The sequence below is a fragment of the Portunus trituberculatus genome, chromosome 23, assembly GCF_017591435.1.
Source record: "Portunus trituberculatus isolate SZX2019 chromosome 23, ASM1759143v1, whole genome shotgun sequence".
NCBI lineage: Eukaryota > Metazoa > Arthropoda > Malacostraca > Decapoda > Portunidae > Portunus > Portunus trituberculatus.
This window is the reverse complement of record NC_059277.1, coordinates 6022501-6045000: the sequence shown is the minus strand read 5'-3', so window position 1 is coordinate 6045000 and position 22500 is coordinate 6022501. Positions and strand designations below refer to the sequence as shown.

Below are 22500 nucleotides of genomic sequence, written 5' to 3'. Positions count from 1 at the left end.
CTTTTCTTTAACGGAGAGAGAGAGAGAGAGAGAGAGAGAGAGAGAGAGAGAGAGAGAGAGAGAGAGAGAGAGACTGGTTTTCGTCTTTCCGCATTAACGATGAGGACAGGGGTGTGGATTAGAAGGAAAAGCTGACGTGGAGGAGAAGGAGGAGGAGGAGGAGGAGGAGGGGGAGGGAGAAAAAATATGAAGAGAGAGATATATAAGAACGAATATGTAAAAATTGATAATAATAAATATGAAGATTAGGGAGAAAAAAAAAATGAAGCGAGTAAGAAAATATGAAAAATGAGGATCAGAGAGAGAGAGAGAGAGAGAGAGAGAGAGAGAGAGAGAGAGAGAGAGAGAGAGAGAGAGAGAGGACTAAAAGGCTTACACTGGTGGCTTTCGTAATAACAGTGAAGAAATGAGTCGACCATTGCCTAGATAACATTACTGCAGATGTGTGTACTCTCTCTCTCTCTCTCTCTCTCTCTCTCTCTCTCTCATTGCCCAAGAGGAGGAATTTGAGGCGAATGACGTAGAGAGAGAGAGAGAGAGAGAGAGAGAGAGAGAGAGAGAGAGAGAGAGAGAGAGAGAGAGCAACGTACACTAACATTTATATTTGCTCAAGTAAGCGAAACGAGACATTTTCAGGCGAGTTTCCCCTTGAGTGACCAACAGAAAACGAGATAATGCGGAGGAGGCGACCGACCGACCGACCGAGAGACAGACAGACAGACAGACAGACAAAGCAATGAATTTACATCAGGCTGAGGCAGGGAATGAGGAAGAGTGGCGCTATTAACAATGTAATAGAGAGTTCCTTGCGTCGCATTAAGAGGCGCTATTAACAACCTAGTATTAAGGCCAGTATTCTGAAAGGCTTTGTTTCCTCAACATTACTGCTTTCCAAAGGCTCCAGTTGAAGATACTCGTGTTTTTAAGAGTATTTTTATGATTCTGGTGAAAGACTGGCAAGATTTCCGGTTCATTGAAAGGAGAAACTGTCTTGAAAAACCGTCTAGTTATCTCTGTGGCTATGGAAATTTGTCGGAGTGCAAGGAGGCGTTTCTAAATACGGGCGTCTGTCATATAAAGTGGCGCTATTAACAATGTTGTATTAAAGTGTAACAGAGACACCACACTTACGAACTAACGCAGGAAAGGCAAATACATAAGGCCAAGGTCTGTATTAAAAAACGCTCTTCTCTCACCACGACTGTTCTCCAAGGCCACAGAAATGACTAGCTTTATTTTCAAGTGTGTTTCGTAATGATGCAGATATCTTTTAATGATGCAGATATCTTGTCACTGCCTCTATAACCATAAAAACACCTTAAAAATTCATGTAAATTTAGATGAAGCCTTTTGAAATAGTGAAGGTGAAGCACAGAAGTGTTTGAAAATACGAAGCAAAAAACGTTTTGTTCTCTCACCACAACTATTTTTCAAGGACCACAGAGATGACTAGCGGGGTTTTCAAGAGTGTTTCTCCAGTTAATGTAGAAATCTGCCTCTAGAACCGTAAAAAACACCTCAAAAAAAAAAAAAAAAAAAAAAAAAAAACTCGTGTAAATTTAGATGAAGCTTTTTGATATGATGAAGGTGAAGTAGAGAAGTGTTTGAGGATACAAGACAGACTGTTTCTCCACTAAATGTAGAAATCATGTCACTCTGCCTCTAGAACCGTAAAAAACACCTAAAAAAAACTCGTGTAAATTTATATGAAGCTTTTTGAAATGATGAAGGTGAAGTAGAGAAGTGTGAGAATACAAGACAAAGAAGTGGCTCATGAATAACAATAAAAATAAGACGAACAGATAAGATAATGCACTTCCAGGTGATAGAGAACAATGAAACACTAGAGAAGAAATTTGCCGATAAGTAACGAATTGCAGAAAAAAAAAATGTGGATAAGATAACGAGGAAACAGACACACACTCACTAAACGCGAAACATGAACTGCAACTAACGAGGATTGAATTATTGGCTTATAGAAATGAAAAAAAAAAAAAAAAAAACAGCAATATTGATACTTGTATACCCAGGAGTTATCGAAAAAATACATAAACTATCAAAAGGCAGACAAATATTAAGAATTTAGGAGCTAGAAGAATGAAGATCAACAAAATCAATACATCTTTGGCCGGAAATTATCTAAAAAAAAAAAAAAATATATAGAGTTGCCAAAGATAGAGAATGTCCAGATTTTAGTGGACCAGAGCATTGAAAAGTGTACAATTAATGCTTCTCTATCTGGAATTATAAAAAAAGAAGCACACACAAGTTATCAAAGGTATACAGATGTTCAGAATTTGGAGGCTTATAACATTGAAGAACTGCAAAATTCATTCTTCTATAGCCCGGAATTATAAACTAAGATAGACACAGGTTATTAGAGGTAGAGAAATATGTTCCGAATTTAGTGACTGAGAACATTAAGGAATAGCAATATTAATACTTCTCTACTCTAGAATTACCGAAAAATACACAGACCTCATCAAAAGCCATACAATGTTCAGAATATAGTGAACAACAATACTAATACTTCTGTGGCCGGGAATTACCGAAAAATACAAAGAAGTTATAAAAAACCGGACAATGTTAAGAATTTAGTGACCTACAGCATTGAAGAAGAGCAAAATTAATACTTGTGTTCCCCAGAATCAAAAGTAGATATACACAGAGTTATGAGAGACAGACAGATGTTAAGAATTTAGCGAACCAGAGCATTAAAAGCAATAATATCAATACTTCCCTCGCAGGAATGATAAAAAAAAAACAAGCTTTCTTCAGCACATAAATATGGAAAAAGGTGTACAAAGACTTTAAAAGGAGACAGAAACCTTCTCTCCAAAGCGCGTCTCAGCAGGGAGGGAAGAAAATGAAGAAGTCTAAGGCAAAATTCAGTTCAATACTCGGCCTAATCCATTGAAGTGTTGCGAAGACTAATATTTCTTTGACACATACAAAAAAAAGTTACCTACCAAACCAAGGAAATATTCTCTCTCTCTCTCTCTCTCTCTCTCTCTAGGGTAGTCTAAGAAAGGACGAAGAGTAAAAAGTGGCGAAGGAGAAATTTAGTGCTAGTATATCGGCTTAACCCTTTCATTACTGGGATGCATTTTTACCTTGATTTTTGGGAATGATCAATCGATTTTATTGACATTAGTAAGGGTCTATGGAGGTCAGAAGATTAATGGCCTAAGTCTCCACTATATTAATTCCCCACCATAAGTTTGTGAAGCTGTACTTAATCTCCAAAGAGTAAGCAGAATGAATATGCGTCATGGTACTGAAGGGGTTAAAGCACACACAGAAAAAAAGTTGCACAGGATACTAAAGCGAGGAAATTCTCTCTCTCTCTCTCTCTCTCTCTCTCTCTCTCTCTCTCTCTCTCTCCAGCGGGCAGTGTAAGAAAGGACGAGTGTAAGAGTGACAGGAAGGCGGGATTCAATGCAAGTATCGGCTTAATAACAAAGTGGCGGACCAAATGTATAATTGGAGGAGAGGAGAATGAAGACCTCCACACCTGCACCACGCCTCCAGCACCTCCTCCACCACGCCTCCACACCTGCACCACGCCTCCAGCACCTCCTCCACCACGCCTCCACACCTGCAGCACGCCTCCAGTACCTCCTCCACCACGCCTCCACACCTCCACCACGCCTCCACACCTGCACCACGCCTCCACACCTGCACCACGCCTCCAGCACCTCCTCCACCACGCCTCCACACCTGCACCACGCCTCCACACCTGCACCACGCCTCCAGCACCTCCTCCACCACGCCTCCACACCTGCACCACGCCTCCACACCTGCACCACGCCTCCAACACCTCCTCCACCACGCCTCCACACCTGCACCACGCCTCCAGCACCTCCTCCACCACGCCTCCACACCTGCACCACGCCTCCATCACATCCTCCACCACGCCTCCACACCTGCACCACGCCTCCACACCTGTACCACGCCTCCAGCTCCTCCTCCACCACGCCTCCACGCCTCCAGCACCTCCTCCACCACACCTCCACGCCCTGTCTTCAGCATTGGCAAGTCTGGCTTATGATTTCTATTTTGCTATTAGTATGATATGAGACGTAAGGTTGGATGCAGATAGGGAGGTTGTGGCATAGTTGGTAAGATGGTGAGCGTGGGATTAGGCAGACGTCCATGTGTAGGTTGGAATCCCACCACGTGCCGGCTTGAAACTTTGTCATTTATTGAGTGGCTTAAAGTTACCTACATGTCACCATGGTACCCAGGTTTTAGGTGGAGGTGTAAATGATATAAGCTCTAATATTGGTACCACTATAAATTAAATTGTCTGCGCTACTATTGGATGGAAACTGGACAGCGCTTCCCATACTCCTCAGGTATATGTACAGGCGCTATAGGCCATGACAAAAAAAAAAAAAAACTACTAGCACTTGTTTGGTTGTGTTTTATAACGAGTTCACACCTTACGGCTGCGTTGCCCACTGGTGCTTTGTAAGTCTCCACCACGCCTCGACCACAACACGCCCACGCCTCGCCTTCAGCATTGCCGTGGCGGGAGGCTGAGTACTGGAGCGAATCTTTGAGTAAATAGTGAAGATTCTAAGATATCACTGTCATTGTAACCTCTGTGTGTGTGTGTGTGTGTGTGTGTGTGTGTGTGCGTGTATACGAGCAAAGGAACTCTCTCTCTCTCTCTCTCTTGTAACTGTTTTAGAGCAATATTTTCTCCTTACATAACACACTTGAAGATAAACACACATTCTCTCTCTCTCTCTCTCTCAATCTCTGTGGTGTGTGTTGTTTGGCTGTTCGGGTTCAGTCGTGCGTGAACCATTAAAACGAACCAATGCCTCGAAATGTAAGGAGAGAGAGAGAGAGAGAGAGAGAGAGAGAGAGAGAGAGAATGTGGTAATGATGTTTTCGATTTTTCATTAACTTTACTATCTCTCTCTCTCTCTCTCTCTCTCTCTCTCTCTCTCTCTCTCTCTCTCTCTCTCTCTCTCTCTCTCTCTCTCTCTCTCTCTCTCTCTCATTGCCTATTCATACACATCTGCATTCAGCCTCACACCTGCTCCATTATGTAAGTTTCCTCATTTACTTCCTCCTTTTTTACTCATCTCTCACAATACCTTCAATTCTTCTTCTCCTCCTCCTCCTCCTCCTCCTCCTCCTTCCTCCTCCTCCTCCTCCTCCTCCTCCTCTTCCTCCTCCTCCTCCTCCTCCTCCTCCTCCATCTCCTCCTTCTCCTCCTCCTCCACCTCCTCCTCTTCTTCTTCTTCCTCTTTTTTCTTTTTCTTCCTCCTCCTTCTCCTTATTTCCGCAGTCCTTTTATAGCATTTCTTCACAATACTTCTTACTTTTTCCTTCTTCTCTTTCTCCTTTTCCTTCCTTTTCTTTTGCTTTTCCTTTTCATGTCTTCCTCTTTCTCCTCCTTATCCTTTTATCTCTTTCTTATCTTACTTGCTGCGTCCTTACAGTTCTCTCTCTCTCTCTCTCTCTCTCTCTCTCTCTCTCTCTCTCTCTGGGTTCCCCTCTCGTGGCCATCTCAATTTCTCCTTTAATGAAGTATCTTTTATCTCCATTGTGTGTTGACTCAGACCGCCTCTCCTTCCCTCCTTCCCTCGCTAAGGACTCCGGCATCCTCAGCTCTCGACCCCCACTGACAAGAACAAGATAACGTTGCCACATTAACTCTGCTTCTCTTACTGCCGATACTCATTACTGGTGTTACTGCTACAACCATCAATCTCTTAAGCATCATGACGCATTTTCAAGTTCATTCTGCTTACTATTTGGTGATTTTATACAGTTTCAGAAATTTATGTGGGGGTGTTATAATAGTGAGGACTGTGGTTATTAGTCTTCTGGCCTCTATAGATCCTTGCTAATGTCAATAAAAGGATCTAATCGTACATAAATCTCATGGTAAAAATGTGTCCCAGTACTTAAGGGGTTAATACTCTCTTCAGCCTTATAAAAACGATTAAATTAAGTCCCTACTATTACTACGTCTGTTATGAATGATATTGCTCTCTCTCTAGTGGTAGTACAGATAAACGGTGTGCAGGACTATAGCATGTCTACTCTAAACTGGTTCTTGGGTCTCTATTTGACTGGTGTTCCAGAGAATGCGTGGTTGTCAGATCTTGAGGTAAACAGTGAGATATCCTTGTAATAAGTGCGTTGATCAACAGAAAACAAGTACCATTCACATCAAATAATTTACGTAATCAATAAGCTACAATGTGTTTTTAAATCCAGAAGCCATTTTAGAGTAGACGGACTATAGTTAACTCTCGCTCCCTCTGTCATTATCTTTTTTTTTTGGCTTCTCGTTTCTATTACTATTTTCAATTCCTGTATTCTTTTTCTCTCCTTTCCTCTCATTCTCGGTGTCTCGTTTCTATTTTTTTTTCTTATCTGTCTGACCCTCTTTATCTTTTCTCTGCTTCTTTATCTATCTTCTCTTCTTTTCGTGTATTTTTCCTTCTTTTTTCCAGTTTTTGTCTTCCTTTTGTTTTTCTCTATCCATCTTAATTCCTTCCCTTCGCCTCCATCGTCTTATTCCTTCTGTCTATCTATCAGTTCCTTTGTTTCTTTCAATCTATCTTAATTCCTTCCCTTCTCCTCCATCTTCTCCTTTTATCATTCTATCTCTTTAATGTTTTCCTTGTCCATCTTTTCTCGCCTCACCTTTCTCTCTCTCTCTCTCTCTCTCTCTCTCTCTCTCTCTCTCTCTCTCTCTCACTATCCTTCTCTCTCAGTCCCTCTACACTTTTCCTTCTCTCTCTCTCTCTTTTCTTCTTCAATTCTCCCTCCCTTTCCCTCTCCCTCTCCAATGCCTTCTACCCTTTTCCTCCCCTCTCCCTTTTCCTCTCCAATTCTCCCTCCTTTCACTCTTCTCCTCCAATTATTTCTATCAATTTCCTTCTCTCTCTCCCTCTCCAATACTCCCTCCATTTCCCTCTTCCTATCCAATAGTTTCTACCATTTTTCTTCACTCTCCCTCTCCCTCTCCAACGCCCTCTCCCTCTCCCTCTCCCATAGCTTAGCTCACCACCTGGATGTGATTCGCGGCAGGATTTGAGCAGCGGCACGTACCTGTGGAAGAGAAATATTGGTGAGTCTACGAGAAAAATACACGAGAGAGAGAGAGAGAGAGAGAGAGAGAGAGAGAGAGAGAGAGAGAGAGAGAGAGAGAGTGTAAAGGGTAGAGAAAGAGAGAGAAAAAAAAAAGGAAATGATTCTGTGGTGGTGGTGGTGGTGGAGGTGCAAAATTGGTGTTGATGAGATAAGGAAGGAATGGTGATGCTATATTGATGGGTGTCGTATTGGTTTCTCTCTCTCTCTCTCTCTCTCTCTCTCTCTCTCTCTCTCTCTCTCTCTCTCTCTCTCTCTCTCTCTGGGTACAAAGAACTTGGAAAATTTGCCTCTATTCCATTTTTATTTCAGAGAGAGAGAGAGAGAGAGAGAGAGAGAGAGAGAGAGAGAGAGAGAGAGAGAGAGAGAGAGAGAGAGAGAGAGAGAGAGAGAGAGAGAGAGATTTAACACACTAGTACAAAACTTAGATATATATTAAGCACAAATAACCTAAAATCTTTACCAGAGAGAGAGAGAGAGAGAGAGAGAGAGAGAGAGAGAGAGAGAGAGAGAGGGGGGGGGAAGTTAATCTAATCAAGTAATGGAAGGTCAGACAAGCAAGAGCATTAGGTCACGTGATGTGTGGATATAAAGGTCACGCCTCGGAGAGAAGCAAGACAAGGAAGGATAAATAGAAGGAAAGAAAAATAAAGAGAAAAAATCAAGAGAAGAGACGAAAAGTGAGAGTAAATGGGAGAATAGAAGAAAAATAAATAAATAAGGGAATAGAAGAAGGTGGAAATGAAGGAATGGAAAGAGACAAGGAAGGATAAATAGAAAAAAGAAAGAAAGAAATAGAAAAAGAAAGAAAAAAAAGAAAGAGTGAAAATAAATGAGAACAAGAAGGAGGAAATGAAGGGAAGGAAAGAGACAAGGAAAGGATAGATAGAAAAAGAGAAAGAAAGAAATAGAAAAAATAAAGAAAGAGAGAAAATGAGAAAAAAATAAGAGAATAAAGAAAAAACAATAAAGAAATAGAAGAAGGTGAAGATAAAAGAGAGATGAAGACAAACTAGAACAAAAATACACAAAAAAATAAAATAAATAGCAAAATAAAGGAATAAAGAAAGAAAGGTGAGAATAAATAGGAGAAAAAAGTAGAAAGTAAAAAAAAAAAAAATAGGTGAAAATAAAAGAAAATGAAGACAAAATAGAAAAATACACAAAAAAATGAAAATAATCAGATTCAATTTTTTTCTTTTTTTTTTACTTTTTTTTTCTAATTAGGGAACCACAATTTTTTTTTCTCCTTTTTCTTCATTCTTGATTTATTACCATTATTCTTCTTCCTTATCCGTCACGACCAGCAGAGCCACACAAAGAGAAATAAGATCAAATAAAACAAAGAAAAGAAGAAGAAGAATAAGAATAAGAATAAGAATAAGAATAATAATAATAATAATAATAATAATAATAATAAGAAGAAGAAGAACAAGAATAAAAACAAGAACAAGAACAAGAACAAGAACAAGAACAACAACAACAACAACAACAACAATAAGAAAAGAAACGTAAGAAGCAACAACAAAAAACAACAATAGATAAAAACAAGAAAAACAAGAACAAGAGAATAACAATAATAACAACAATAACAACTAAATGACGCAAGAAATGAACAGTTACACGAGATTTGAAAGAACATAACAAGAGAGAGAGAGAGAGAGAGAGAGAGAGAGAGAGAGAGAGAGAGAGAGAGAGAGAGAGAGAGAGAGAGAGAGAGAGTTACGTACCGAAAGAAACAATAACAACTCTATTAAACCGAAACTGTAGACCTTCCCAGAGAGAGAGAGAGAGAGAGAGAGAGAGAGAGAGAGAGAGAGAGGTCTTCACATAAATCCCTGACGTCACAGCCACGGAGGAACGTCAGAATACGTGACCAATGGACTTTTGCTTCCTTGACGTCACTAGACAAGGGAGGAGCTGCTTAAGATCTCTCTCCCCCACTCTCCCTCTCTCTTCATCTCCCTCATCATCTCTCCCTCTTCTTCCGACCATCTGCACTTGAACGGGACCACCTGCAGGCCTCCTTTCCTTCGTTTTTTTAATCTTTTTCTCTTCTTACATCTTTTTTCCTTTTCGTCCATCTCGCTTTTCTCGTCTCGCTTCACCTGACTCATCCTCTCCAAACACGTGACTCATTAGTGGTGTGAGTCATGTAAGCACTGTCATCCCTCATTAATACTCTCTCTCTCTCTCTCTCTCTCTCTCTCTCTGTGTGTGTGTGTGTGTGTGTGTGTGTGTGTGTGTGTGTCAGTTGGCCTGAAAGTTTGTTTTGGTTGTCTATTTGTCAGTTAGTCAGTTAGTCAGTTTATCTTCTTGCTAGTTTGTATGTCTAACTATCTTAACTGTTTCTCTCTCTCTCTCTCTCTCTCTCTCAGGGCAAACGGTACCATCACCCATGGAGTGTAGCATAACGATGAGAAACGAGGCGCCTTGCTGAGTGCTGTGTGCTGTTTTGGGTGTGCCGTGTGCTGTGCGGGGAGTGCTGTGTGCTGGCATGGTTGGGTAGCGGGTTGTGATGTGCATACGAGAGCAACCGTGATGTGTCCGCTGCATACTGGAGCAACACGTGATATACTTTTGCCACACACACACACACACATACACACGTACAGCGCCATATTCAGAAACGCATTCCTCTCTCACCGCGACCATTTTCAAAGACCACAGAGACTATTAGCCGAGTTCTAAAGAGTATTTGTCCTGTTGATAAAGCAGAAAACTTGTAAACATGCCTCTAAAATCACATAAACATCCTTGAAAATCCGTGTCACTTCAACTAGGGTCCATTGAAAATAGTGAAGGTGCTGTGAGACGCGAAGTGTTTCAGAATATGCGCCTTTGTTACTGCTACGAGGGTGAATACACGCGAGTTTGCTTCGTAGATCTTGATAAGCATCCTTAGTGTGCATTCGCTACATGTGCTAGGTTAGGTTAGGGCAGTACCAGGACTTGCTTCCATATTCATTCTGGTTACTATTTGGTGATTTCATACAGCTTCAGAGACTTATATGAGGGATTAGAATAGTGAAGACTGGCCATTAATCTTCTGATCTCCATAGACCCTTCCTAATGTTAATAAAATGGTCTAATCGTACACAAATATTAAGGTAAAAATGTGTTCCAGTATTGAAGAGGTTAAGTTACTACCAATTAATCCATGGCGCCAGTGAAGACCATTGGAAGTACTGAGTGTGGAGAGCTTAATAGGCCTAGCGCACCTGTTAATTGCTGCCAAGGTGATTATTCGGTAGTGTATTGCAGTATTTTTTTTTATGGAACAGGGGAAGTTGGCCAAGGGCAACAAAAGGTGAAAAGAAAAGGCCCACTTGATTGACAGTTCCCTAAAAGATTAAGAGAAATAGCCAAAAATCTCGGGCAAATGTCTTCAAAATGTGGATGTCAACTCTGCTAAACTGGAACTCCCTGCCTACTTCTGTATTTCCAACTTCCTATGACCTTTTTTTATATCACGTGGGGTTTTCATTGGAATTTATGGGCTAAATAAGGTACTTTTTGGGGTACCTCCTATCTCAAAGCCCACCCGCTAGGAAACCGTTGCCCTGAGTGAAAAGCCCAACCTACACTCGGACCGTGGACAGGACTAGAACCCGTGCGCTTGGAGACCCCTCGGACCCCAAAACATGCATGGTTCCACTGTACCACTGTACCATGACTACATCTTAAAGGGAGGTTTCAAGACATCTATCCTTTACCTCTGGCTAACTGTCTCGGACCTGCAAGGGGACTGGCAAATAAGTGGACAATTTTGTTTTTTCGCGTATTATGTTGCCCTTAGTCTGTTTTCCCCTCTTACATACACACACACACACACACACACACACACACACACACACACACACACAGACTATTGCTCATTACATTCAATTGGCTTGTTTCATATATTCTTTTTATGGAAGAGGGAAAAACCAGCCCAGGGCAACAAAAACTGGAATGAAATGTCCTAAAGGGGAAAGCCTCACAACAGCCAAATTTTCAATATATTTTATTACGAAGAATAAATGGACACCAATTACCACAGAGAGAGAGAGAGAGAGAGAGAGAGAGAGAGAGAGAGAGAGAGAGAGAGAGAGAGAGAGAGAGAGAGAGAGAGAGAGAGAGAGAGAGAGTACATGCATTTTGTTTATTCTTTTATTCTTCAACTGGCGTCAATTAACCAGGATTCACCCACGACAAAAAAAAAAGTATGTATAATTTTCTGTTTCAATTTGTTTTACTTTTCATTTCATTATATTTTGTGGGTGATAAAGTCGTACTGAACACACACACACACACACACACACACACACACACACACACACACACACACACACACACACACACATTTAAACAATTACACAGTATTTTCGAAACAAACTTAAAAATCAAAGTAATCAATCATAAATAACAATAATGATGATAATAGTAATAATAATAATAATAGTAATAATAATAGTAATAATAATAATAATAAACATGGTGATAATGATAACAAAATACGACAAATAATAAAAAAAACGATGATTCAATAAATAAAAAATCCTACAATTATTTCTAATGAAGTAATGGCCTCTACTCACTCACTCACTCACTCACTCACTCACTAACTCACTCACTCACTAACTCACTCACCCATCCTACTCACTCTCTCACTCAGTCATTCACATCCCCCCTCACTCGCTCACTCACCCACCCACTCACTCACTCACTCACTCACTCACTCAGTAACTAACCCACCCTACCCACTCATTCATTCACTCACTCACTCACTCACTCACTCCCTCAGTAACTAACCCACCCTACCCACTCATTCATTCACTCACTCACTCACTCACTCAGTCACCCCGAAATCACTCTCCTTTAGCCACACCTGAAAATCTGGACACCTACCCACACTTAACCCACACCTGCTCAAACCTCCCCACACTTACTCACACCTCCCCACACCTGCTCAAACTTAACCCACACCTACTCCACACTTACTCACATCTTCCCACACCTACCCCACACTTACTCGCACCTGCCCACACCTGTTCATCCCATCACTAATTGGCCGCGCACAAGTAAGCACACCTTTTTCCGAGATGACATCCTATTGTGTCGGCTCAGAATGTCTCTTTCTTTCCCTTCACTGTTCTATCTTTTATTTTTCCCGTGATGTTTTCCTCTTTCATGTTCCGTTTTTGGTGTGTCTGGGACGGAAGAGGAGGGGGGGGAAGAGGGGGTCGTCTGTCTGTCTGTCTGTCTGTCTGTTTCTGTCTCTCCCTTTTCTTTATCGTAATAGTCCTTTTTATTCTTTTGTCCTTCGAAATGTTTTGTTTTTGGTGTGTGTATGGTGTGTTAGTCTCTCTCTCTCTCTCTCTCTCTCTCTCTCTCTCTCTCTCTCACGACAGGTAAAACTTCTGCTCCCAACCTTGTATTTCTAAGGCGAGCACAGAAAGACGAGAGAGGAGACGAAAGATTGGGGAAACAAGGAAGTGACTCTGGGAAAAAGAAGTAAGGTACGGAAAGAGAGAGAGAGAGAGAGAGAGAGAGAGAGAGAGAGAGAGAGAGAGAGAGAGAGAGAGAGAGAGAGAGAGAGAGAGAGAGAGAGAGGAAGAAAAGGAGGAAGAGGAGGGACAGGAAGAATTAGAGAGAGGATGGAGGGAGGAGGGAGGAGGGAGGAAAGGTAGCATATGAGGATCCAAAATGACTTGGATCAATATTTTGTGGCAAAGTTTTCAGTCCCATTAAGTGTAATAGGAAACCTGCCAGCACATACAGAGAGAGAGAGAGAGAGAGAGAGAGAGAGAGAGAGAGAGAGAGAGAGAGAGAGAGAGAGAGAGAGAGAGAGAGAGAGAGAGAGAGAGAGAGAGAGAGAGAGAGAGAGAGAGAGAGAGAGAGACAAGACAAAGATAGCTACTATAGAAAAGGTGTTTGTCTGTCTGTCTGTCTGTCTGTCTGTCTGTCTCTCTCTCTCTGGCAGCGATGGTAGATAGAACGACCTTTCAAACACAGACACAGTAGTAGTAGTAGTAGTAGTAGTAGTAGTAGTAGTAGTAGTAGTAGTAGTAGTAGTAGTAGTAGTAGTAGTAGTAGTAGTAGCAGCATCAGTAATAGTAGTAGTAGTTTTTCAGGAAGTCCTTTTTTTATTACAAGGCAGGTGTGTGTCGAGTCGGGGACAGCCAGGGGCGGCTCAGTAACGAGACGCTGTGTTTGCAAGACGGCGAGACGAGATGAGGTTCTGCGTGACACCTGTGAAGCTTGGAGTCACTGCTTCGGGGAAAGGTGTTCACGGCGGCTCACGGGTTGAACGTAAAAAATGGATATGGTTCATTTGATTTCCATATGATTTCGTTATGATTTGTTTTTTTATTATTTCTTGGTGTGTTACATAGAAGTACGTTTTGTTAATGAGAGAGAGAGAGAGAGAGAGAGAGAGAGAGAGAGAGAGAGAGAGAGAGAGAGAGAGAGAGAGAGAGAGAGAGAGAGAGAGAGAGAGAGAGAGAGAGAGAGAGAGAGAGAGAGAGAGAGAGAGAGAGAGAGAGAGAGAGAGAGAGGAGGGAGGGAAGGATGGCCGGAGGAGGGGAGAGAAGAAGTAGAGGTGAGAAAGAGAGGGAAGGAGAGGAAGGGAGAGAATAACAGAAGTTGGTAGATGATTGCTATTTATTGATGCTTTAAATGTCACTCTCTCTCTCTCTCTCTCTCTCTCTCTCTCTCTCTACACAAAACTAAAGTATAGCACTAAAAATACCACCACCACCACCACCACCACCACCGCCAGTAGGTCGCCAGGTGGTCCTCGGCAGGTAAGCGGCTTGTCTGTTCGTTTATACTGAGGTAATCGAGTGGTACCCTTCACCCTCATCCATCCACTCTCTCTCTCTCTCTCTCTCTCTCTCTCTCTCTCTCTCTCTCTCTCTCTCTCTCTCTCTCTCTCTCTCTCTCTCTCTCTCTCTACGACTATTTTCAAAAGCCACAAAGATAAATAGTTTTTTTTCTGTTCTCTCTCTCTCTCTCTCTCTCTCTCTCTCTCTACCTACGACTACTTTCAAAGGCCACAGAGATAATTAGACAGTTTTTCCTGCTAGTAACGTAGAAATCTCGTTAATCTGTCACTAGAACAGTAAACACACCTTTTAAAAACCCGTCTCACTTCACCACGACTATTTTCCAAGGCCACAGAAATAATCGGCCCAATTCTCAAGTGTTTCTCCTGTGAATAATGTAGAAATCTTGTCAATTTGTCACTTCTGGTAATAGCTTGGCAAGATCTCTAGTATATTCCAAGGAGAAAATGTCTTGAAAGCCTAATTAGTTGTCTCTGTGGCCTTGGAAAATTGTCGTAGTGAGAGAAGGCATTTCTAGATACGAGCGCTAGTCTGCCAATCACAACCATGCACCTTTACTCACTTCCCTGACACGCCAACGGGTCTGCAAAGCGAGGCACAGTCAAGGCACAGACAGTCACACTAAGCTGTACCCAACACACCTTCTTTCTTTTTCTCTCTCTTTCTTATCGAGACCTTTGGATAAGACGACCTTAAGAAAAAGTCGCCTTATATCCTCCGGGTGGGAGAGAGGAGGAGGAGGAGGAGGAGGAGGAGGAGGAGGAGGAGGAGGAGGAGGAGGAGGAAGGCATCTTGTAGGAGAAAAGAAGGGAAGGATAGAGAGAGAGAGAGAGAGAGAGAGAGAGAGAGAGAGAGAGAGAGAGAGAGAGAGAGAGAGAGAGAGAGAGAGAGAGAGAGAGAGAGAGAGAGAGAGATACACAGACACGAGCAAACACAGCAACAAACAAAGAGAGACAGAGAAAGAGACATGGATAAACAGAGAAGGAGAGAAACACACGAAAGAGAAAAAAAATCGCCAGAGAGAGAGAGAGAGAGAGAGAGAGAGAGAGAGAGAGAGAGAGAGAGAGGGTAATTACAACAATTCATCATTTTCACCGGTTGTGTCACTAAAGTTAGATAAATTCCCTAGTTTCTGTCCAGTCCGCCTCGCCGCCCCTGCAGCTCTAGCGGGCGTGAGTATCGACGCGTGGGAGTGCTGCGCTTGGGGGGTGCCTGGGATGGGTGGGGTGACATGGGTAGGGGTGTTGGAGGAGGTTGAGGGGATGGGAGAGCTGGGAAGTGGTGGGGAGGTGTACTCTCTCTCTCTCTCTCTCTCTCTCTCTCTCTCTCTCTCTCTCTCGTCGTTGGGTATTTGGGTTGTCGAGAGAGAGAGAGAGAGAGAGAGAGAGAGAGAGAGAGAGAGAGAGAGAGAGAGAGAGAGAGAGAGAGAGCTGTCACCATCTTCTCGTGTATACCAAACTCACAACCCGAAGTATACACAGAAAAATATACACACATACATACAAGACCCTGTCTGTCTGTGTGTGTGTGTGTGTGTGTGTGTGTGTGTGTGTGTGTGTGTGTGTGTGCTTAAGGAGTTTACACGGGCATGTGCACCACCAAGACAGACAGGTTTACACACGGTATGTACACTCTCCCATCAGTTAGAGAAGTTTACACGGCGAGGTTACAAAAGGGCGGCAGGTGAAGTTTACCCAGGAAGTGTAGCATTCGGTGTAGGTTGGAATGTGCACTGCTCGTAATCTCAAACACTTCTGCGCTTCACCTCCACTATTTCAAAGGGCTTTCTTTAAGTCTACACGTTTTTTCTAAGGTGTATTTCCGGTTCTAGAGGCAGATTGACAAGTTTTCTACATTAACTGGAGAAATACTCTTGAAATTCTAGCTAATCATCTCTGTGGCCCTTGAACAAAGCATTTTTTAAGGTGTTTTTATGGCTCTAGAGGTAGATTGACAAAATTTCTACATTATCAACTGTAAAAAATACTCTTGAAAACCCCGCTAGTCATCTCTGTGGCCCTAGAAAATAGTCGTGGTGAGAGAACAAAGAGGCAGATTGGCAAGATTATTAACTAGAAACACTTGAAAATCCCGCTAGTCATCTCTGTGGCTTTTAAAAATAGTGATGGTGAGAAAAAACGCTTTTTAAGATGTTGTTACGGTTCTAAAGGGAGATTGGCAAGACTTCTACATTATAAACTGGAGAAACACTCTTGAAAACTCCGCTAATCATCCCAGTGGCCCTAGAAAAAAGTCTAGGCGAATGCGGACTTACGTGTGTATACAAGTGTGTGTGTATACAAGTGTTGAGTTTCACAAGTGTGTGCGAGGAAGAAACTAGGTGGCGGCATGGCAGGAGGGCGGTAAACTCTTCAATCACTTATACACGACTCGGCAAATAGGTTCCTATTTCCTTTTAGTGGAATTTTGTCTCTTTGTAAGGTTCCAGAAGCAACAAAGAGGTTCCAATCCTTTTAAGTAGAGTCCTGTGTTCTTTTGCTGTTTCAGAAGCTTCAAAAAGGCAGAGAATGTGAGGCTTCAATTCAATATACACTAGTTAAATGGATTCAGATCTCTAAAAGTGTAATCCAACTTCCTCTTTCAGTTTAAATGTAAAGAGAAGTGTTCAATTCCATGTAGACTCGAGTAGAGATTCTAATTTCTCTTAGTAGAAACGTGTCTCCTTTAAGGTTTGAGAAGCTTGAAAAGTGCTAAGAATGTAGAGATTTATTTTCACACACACTAGGCAAAGAGGTTCCAATGCTTTTAAGTGTAATTCAATCTCTTTGCCGCTCGAAAACCTTCAAGAAGCTTATAAAATGTCTCCATTCCACACACACTCGATAATGAGCTTGTAATACACACACACACACACACACACACACACACACACACACACACACACACACACATTACCATCCACTTGAGCCTTATACAATCAAGGAATAAGTACAGAAAATCAACTCCTCTATCAGTATGAGTGCGTGCAGGGAGAAGTGACACCAGGTAACCATAACAACACTGCTAAACACTGCTCACCATACGAGTAACACACATTCCTCAGACTACCTGCTGGGAGGATAAAGGAACGCTACTCTACTTATCCTCACCCTGCTACTCATGTCAGACCAATAATGAGTAGTACTGTCTTAACCTCTTCAGTACTGGGACGCATTTTTTTTACCATGAGTTTTGGGTGTGATTTGACGATTTTCTTGACATTAGGAAGGGTCTATGGAGGGTAAAAAATTAATGGCCACAGTCTTCACTATTTCAATCCCCCCATATAAGTTTCTGAAGCTGTATAAACTCACCAAACAGTAAGCAGAATGACTACGGAAACGAGTCATGGCACTGAGGGATTAATGAACTAATTTTGTTACCCATGTCAGAGTAATAATGGCTAATACTGTCTTTCTCAACACTTTCTACTATACGTTATAGAACAATAATGAGTAATACTGTCTTATAAGCTATTTTGCTGCCCATATTAGAGAAGAAATAAGTAATTCTGTCTTGATAAACTCATTCTGCTACCATGTTAGAGTCGTAATGAGTAATACTGTTCCTCTAAACTCATTCTCCTACTCATGTTAAACGAAACATGAGTAATATGTCCTTCTAAACTCATTCTACCACCACGTTAGAGCAATAATGAGTAATACTGTCTTTCTAAACACATTCTGTCATTTGTGTTAGATGAAAAATGAGTAATAGTGTCTTTCTAAGCTCATTTTGCCACACATGTTAGAGCAATAATGTGTCTATCAACTACTCATTCTGTGCTTTCTGTGGCTTTTAAATACATTATCTATGTTACATCTCGGTCACAACTTGAACTTTTTATAAGCATTCTAGTCAACCAGCATGATTTAAGTTAGTTCTTATTTTTCATCCACAATGGATCACCAACCTCTGTCTTGCTGTTCCGCACCTTCTGTCACACATATCAGTCACATTCCTCCCTTTAATTCACTCATAAATCCCACAAACCTATTTATACATTGATCTTGTTAGTCTTTCGTCTACTCGTATTAAAAGTCACCACAATTGATCACCAGTCTTTATCTTACTGTTCCGTCTTTCTGTCTTACTGTCTTCTGTCACCAGCCATCACCAGCATTCCTTCCTTTAACTCGTTCAGTAACATTTCAGTATTCGTTCTGCTTACTATTTGGGGATTTGATGCAGCTTCATAAATTTATGTGGGGGATTAAAATAGTGAAGTCTCTAGCCATTAATCTTCTGACCTCCATAGACCCTTCCTAATGTAAATGAAATGGTAAAATCATACACAAAACTCAAGGTGAAAATAATGAAAGAGTTAACTTACACATTAAATAAATATTCCGCTTTGATCTCAATGAATCGTTAATTTTCGTGAAACAGTTCCTCGTTTGCTCATCTGCCACATCTAAGCTAACCTAACCTATCCTAATCCAACCCAACACTAGCATACCTAACCAACACTGCACCACACCACACCCAACCCAATCCAACCACATCTAACCTAACGCAAACAAACCTAATGAAACCTAACCTAACCTAACCTAACCTAACCCTACTTAACCTACCCCACACAATATACCTTCCTTCAGTCTAATTCACAAACCTCAGCCTTCCTCTCCTCTTCTTACAACAGAGACAGGACCCAAGACACCGGACACCCCACACACCATCACACCACACAACCAGACAGACACGCTAAACAAACCTCCCAGTAAGCAAACCCACACTCCCAAAAGTCCACAGTCATCCCATTAAGAGGAAAATGAAGTGTTATAGTACCTTCCTAAACTTCACCCGCAGCTAATAATAACCTTTAAGCAGAGGGAGTGTGCTGGCGGGACCCGAGGTAACACTAAATTCCTTCACGAGACGATATGCCTTGAGGTAAATAACATTTCTTAGCCGCAGACTCACACGCCGAGCCTAACCTGGAATTAAGAGAGACCGCTGCAGGCTGTTAAGATGCCGCTACTGCCGCTACCACCACCACCACAGCTACCATATGAGTACTTCTAACTTTTAACCCACTTCAGTACCAGGACGCGTTTTCATACTTGTGCTCACTATGGCAATCTTATGCAGGTACAGAAACTCGTGTGTGGATTAAACCAGTTGAAGACTCTGACCATTAATCTTCTGACCTCCATAGACTCTTTCTAATGTCAATAAAATCGTCTAATCTCATCAAAAATTCATGATAAAAATACGTAGAGAGAGAGAGAGAGAGAGAGAGAGAGAGAGAGAGAGAGAGAGAGAGAGAAATACACTCAGATCTCTGCTACCTGCTTCACTAAATACGAACAAATAATACCATTGACTCCTAACCACACCAAAGGAATCAAAACGTGTATTGAAACCATATAGTAACAATCCGTGTGTGTGTGTGTGTGTGTGTGTGTGTGTGTGTGTGTGTGTGTGTGTGTGTGTGTGTGTGAGTAGCGGGCAGTATTGAGGTCGGGTTTTGTAGCTCTTCACAGTAAAAAAAGGAGGATTACAAGGGGATTGAATAGCTTAAAAGAGAAACCGGATAGTGTTTAGGAGTGTTTGAATGCGTGTCGCCCTTAGAATGTTCAGAAACGAGGTGATGAAGACACGTCCAACCTTTATGACACTGGACTTTACTATGTGCATGCGTGTGTGTGTGTGCGTGTGTGTGTGTGTGTGTGTTGTTTAATATTATTCTCCTTATGAGGGTTTATGGCGCCGTCACTTTGCCACTAAAATGAAACCTTATTGGAGGAAGGGTTTCACGGCTTTCATGGCTTTCACGACCACTATTTCACTGCTTGATGAGGCGTCCTGTTACCCGCGCCACGCTCCAGACTCCGGTGTGTCATTCAGGCCTGGGACGCTCACTGACTTATCCTTCTGGGTTTGCATCACCTATGTTCACTGGTTGACTATCCATTTTTCCGTTTTTGTCTGTTTTGTGAAGTTATTTATTATTTAGGCGCTCTCAGATTTATTTTTTTGCTGGCTTTACATCACTAGTGGTTTGTTTTGCTGTGTTTTTTGTCTTTATCTTTCTTTTGTGAAGTGATTTATATTTTAGACGCACTGAGATTGACTTTTTGCTGGCTTTTTATCACTTTTTGTCTTTTATCTTTCTTTTTGTAAAGTGCATTTCTTTGTTTTGCTTTTCGAATAGTTCTTAGGCTCGTATTCTTAAACACTTCTGCGTTTCACCTTCACTATTTCAAAAGGCTTTATCGAAATTGACACGAGTTTTCCTAAGGTGTTTTTAAGATTCTAGAGGTCAAGTGGCAAAATTTTTACATTATTAACAAGAGAAACACTCCTGAAAACCTGGCGAATCATCAAATGGAAGCGTGTCATGGTACTCAAGAAGGGAACATATCTTTCAGGCCAGAGGTGAAGTTTTTTACATATTCAGTGTCAAATCAGTTATGTCTCCTCTTTATTTTTTTACTCTCTCTTCTGACAACAATGGTTAAGTTTGATACATATTCCGCGTCACTCTTGTCACTTTTTTTTCCCGACTCCGTCTGACAATGACATGTATTTGTTGTTCTTTACTCACGCTACAGAATTATGCCGGCTTATCAACACACTTCGTCTTGCCTCAGCACATTTGTCATTCTTTTCCTAAGTTTAAGCTGTAATGGTGAAGTTTTTGCATCGAATCTGTCATTCTGTTAACACACGTTGTGCTTCGCGACATTTGTGTGAGGTAACAAGGTTTAAGGGAATTTTTACTAACTCAATAACACACACACACACACACACACACACACACACACACACACACACACACACACGACAGTTTACAAAGTGTGATTTTACATATTTCAGACTTTAACATTTGATCACGTTCGTTGGTCTTTCCACAGCGTCACGTTACAGATGGCACAGCGTTACAGCGTTACCAACACTCGCACAGGCACATAGACAACGCCAACACCGGTCACCACTAGAGCCTTGTGTTCCTGAAGGACAATTAACCTAAACCCTTCTGACCAACACTAGAAACACTCCCACAGGGACGCCCGGCAAACGACACGGCTGGACACACACACACACACACACACACACACACACCGCTCACCTGTGTCTGCGCGGCCCATCGCGAAACTTGCGACACTTGCGGCAGATCCTGGAGGAGGACCTGCGGGGCCTCTGCGGCGAGGGCGTGGGCGTGCCCTCCTGGAAGGTGCACGTCTTGCGGGCGGTGATCGGTGGGTCGTGGGCGGCGGAGGGCGGGCACTGCTGGGTCACCGCCGTCATCCACGCCCACCACACCGACACCATAACTGACAACATGACTACGCCCACGGCCGCCTCTCCACCCACACCGCCCGCACACTGATCATAGGTCCGCCCGCACGCCCACACTCAACAGGACAGGCGCCTTCCACTGTGCAGGGGCGGCTCGGAGGGCTGGGCAGCTCACACGGCGGGGAGCGGGCGGCCGTGAGTCACATCCCGAGGGCGAGGGCGCCGCTGGCCGGGAGGCTCGCCGCTCACTGCACGCCCCTCGCTACTGACGGGGTTAAAGGCGCATTTCACCACTACTGCCCCTCACTGCCACACTGCGAGCCACGACACCCGCGCCGAGGGAGGGAGGGAGGAAGGGAGGGAGGGAAGGAGGCCGAGCGGGAGCAGCGCGAAGAGTACGTGTGCACGGTAAGGCGTCCAGCTGGCCACTGAAGCCCCGACCCGTGTTCTTTTCGGCTCCTAATGACACGACGGGCGAGGGTGAAATACAATAACCAAGACGGCAATTCTCTCTCTCTCTCTCTCTCTCTCTCTCTCTCTCTCTCAAGTCTCTGTGTCTCGATCTCGCCTAGTTTGTCCTCGTCTCACTGTGACGTCACGAGCCTCGCCATAACAGGGCCGCAGCGGGAGCCAATCACAACACAGAGGCCCCGTGACGTCACTGGCAGCCTCCCTAGCAATGCCAATGAAGGCCGGCAACCCCCAAAAAAAAAAAAAAAAAAAAACACCCCATACAAACACACAAACACACAAACAAGGGAAAAAACTCGAAAAACAGGAAAAGATTAAAAAAGAAGCGAAAGAAATTGTGAAAGGACGGTACCAGAGAGAGAGAGAGAGAGAGAGAGAGAGAGAGAGAGAGAGAGAGAGAGAGAGAGAGAGAGAGAGAGAGATGCTGCATTCTCTCTCTCTCTCTCTCACACACACACACACACACACACACACACACACACACACACACAAGGTAAAGGGAAATTAACGAGTTTTTATCTGATATAAGCGTTATCAGTTATTGTTCTGAGATAAGAGAGAGAGAGAGAGAGAGAGAGAGAGAGAGAGAGAGAGAGAGAGAGAGAGAGAGAGAGAGAATCATGTACACAATTTTCGACATGCACACATAAAAAGAAAAAAAAAAAAGAAAAAATCTATTTTCACTAAGTCTAACCCCCCCCCTCTCTCTCTCTCTCTCTCTTTACCCCCGACAATAAAAATAAATAAATAAAACCCTCTATTTCAACCCTAAGTCGAGTGACCTAACCTGACCCAACCTGACCTTTATGACCACATCCCACCAGTCACACAT

General features: G+C 42.6%; 1 protein-coding gene across 6 annotated transcripts in view; it reads right to left on the bottom strand.

Annotated features, from left to right (window-relative positions):
* LOC123507691 (cAMP-specific 3',5'-cyclic phosphodiesterase-like) overlaps window positions 1–22500 on the bottom strand; it is a 617094-nt gene that overhangs the window by 115337 nt on the left and 479257 nt on the right. The window contains exon 1 of one of the 6 annotated variants that reach the window (XM_045260826.1): window positions 21028–21601. The exons of the other annotated variants lie outside the window; for them this stretch is intronic. Coding sequence (XP_045116761.1) covers window positions 21028–21242 — 215 coding nt within the window. The 5' untranslated portion in view covers window positions 21243–21601. Of the gene's footprint in view, window positions 1–21027; window positions 21602–22500 lie in introns of those variants that run through there. 6 annotated transcript variants of the gene reach the window in all.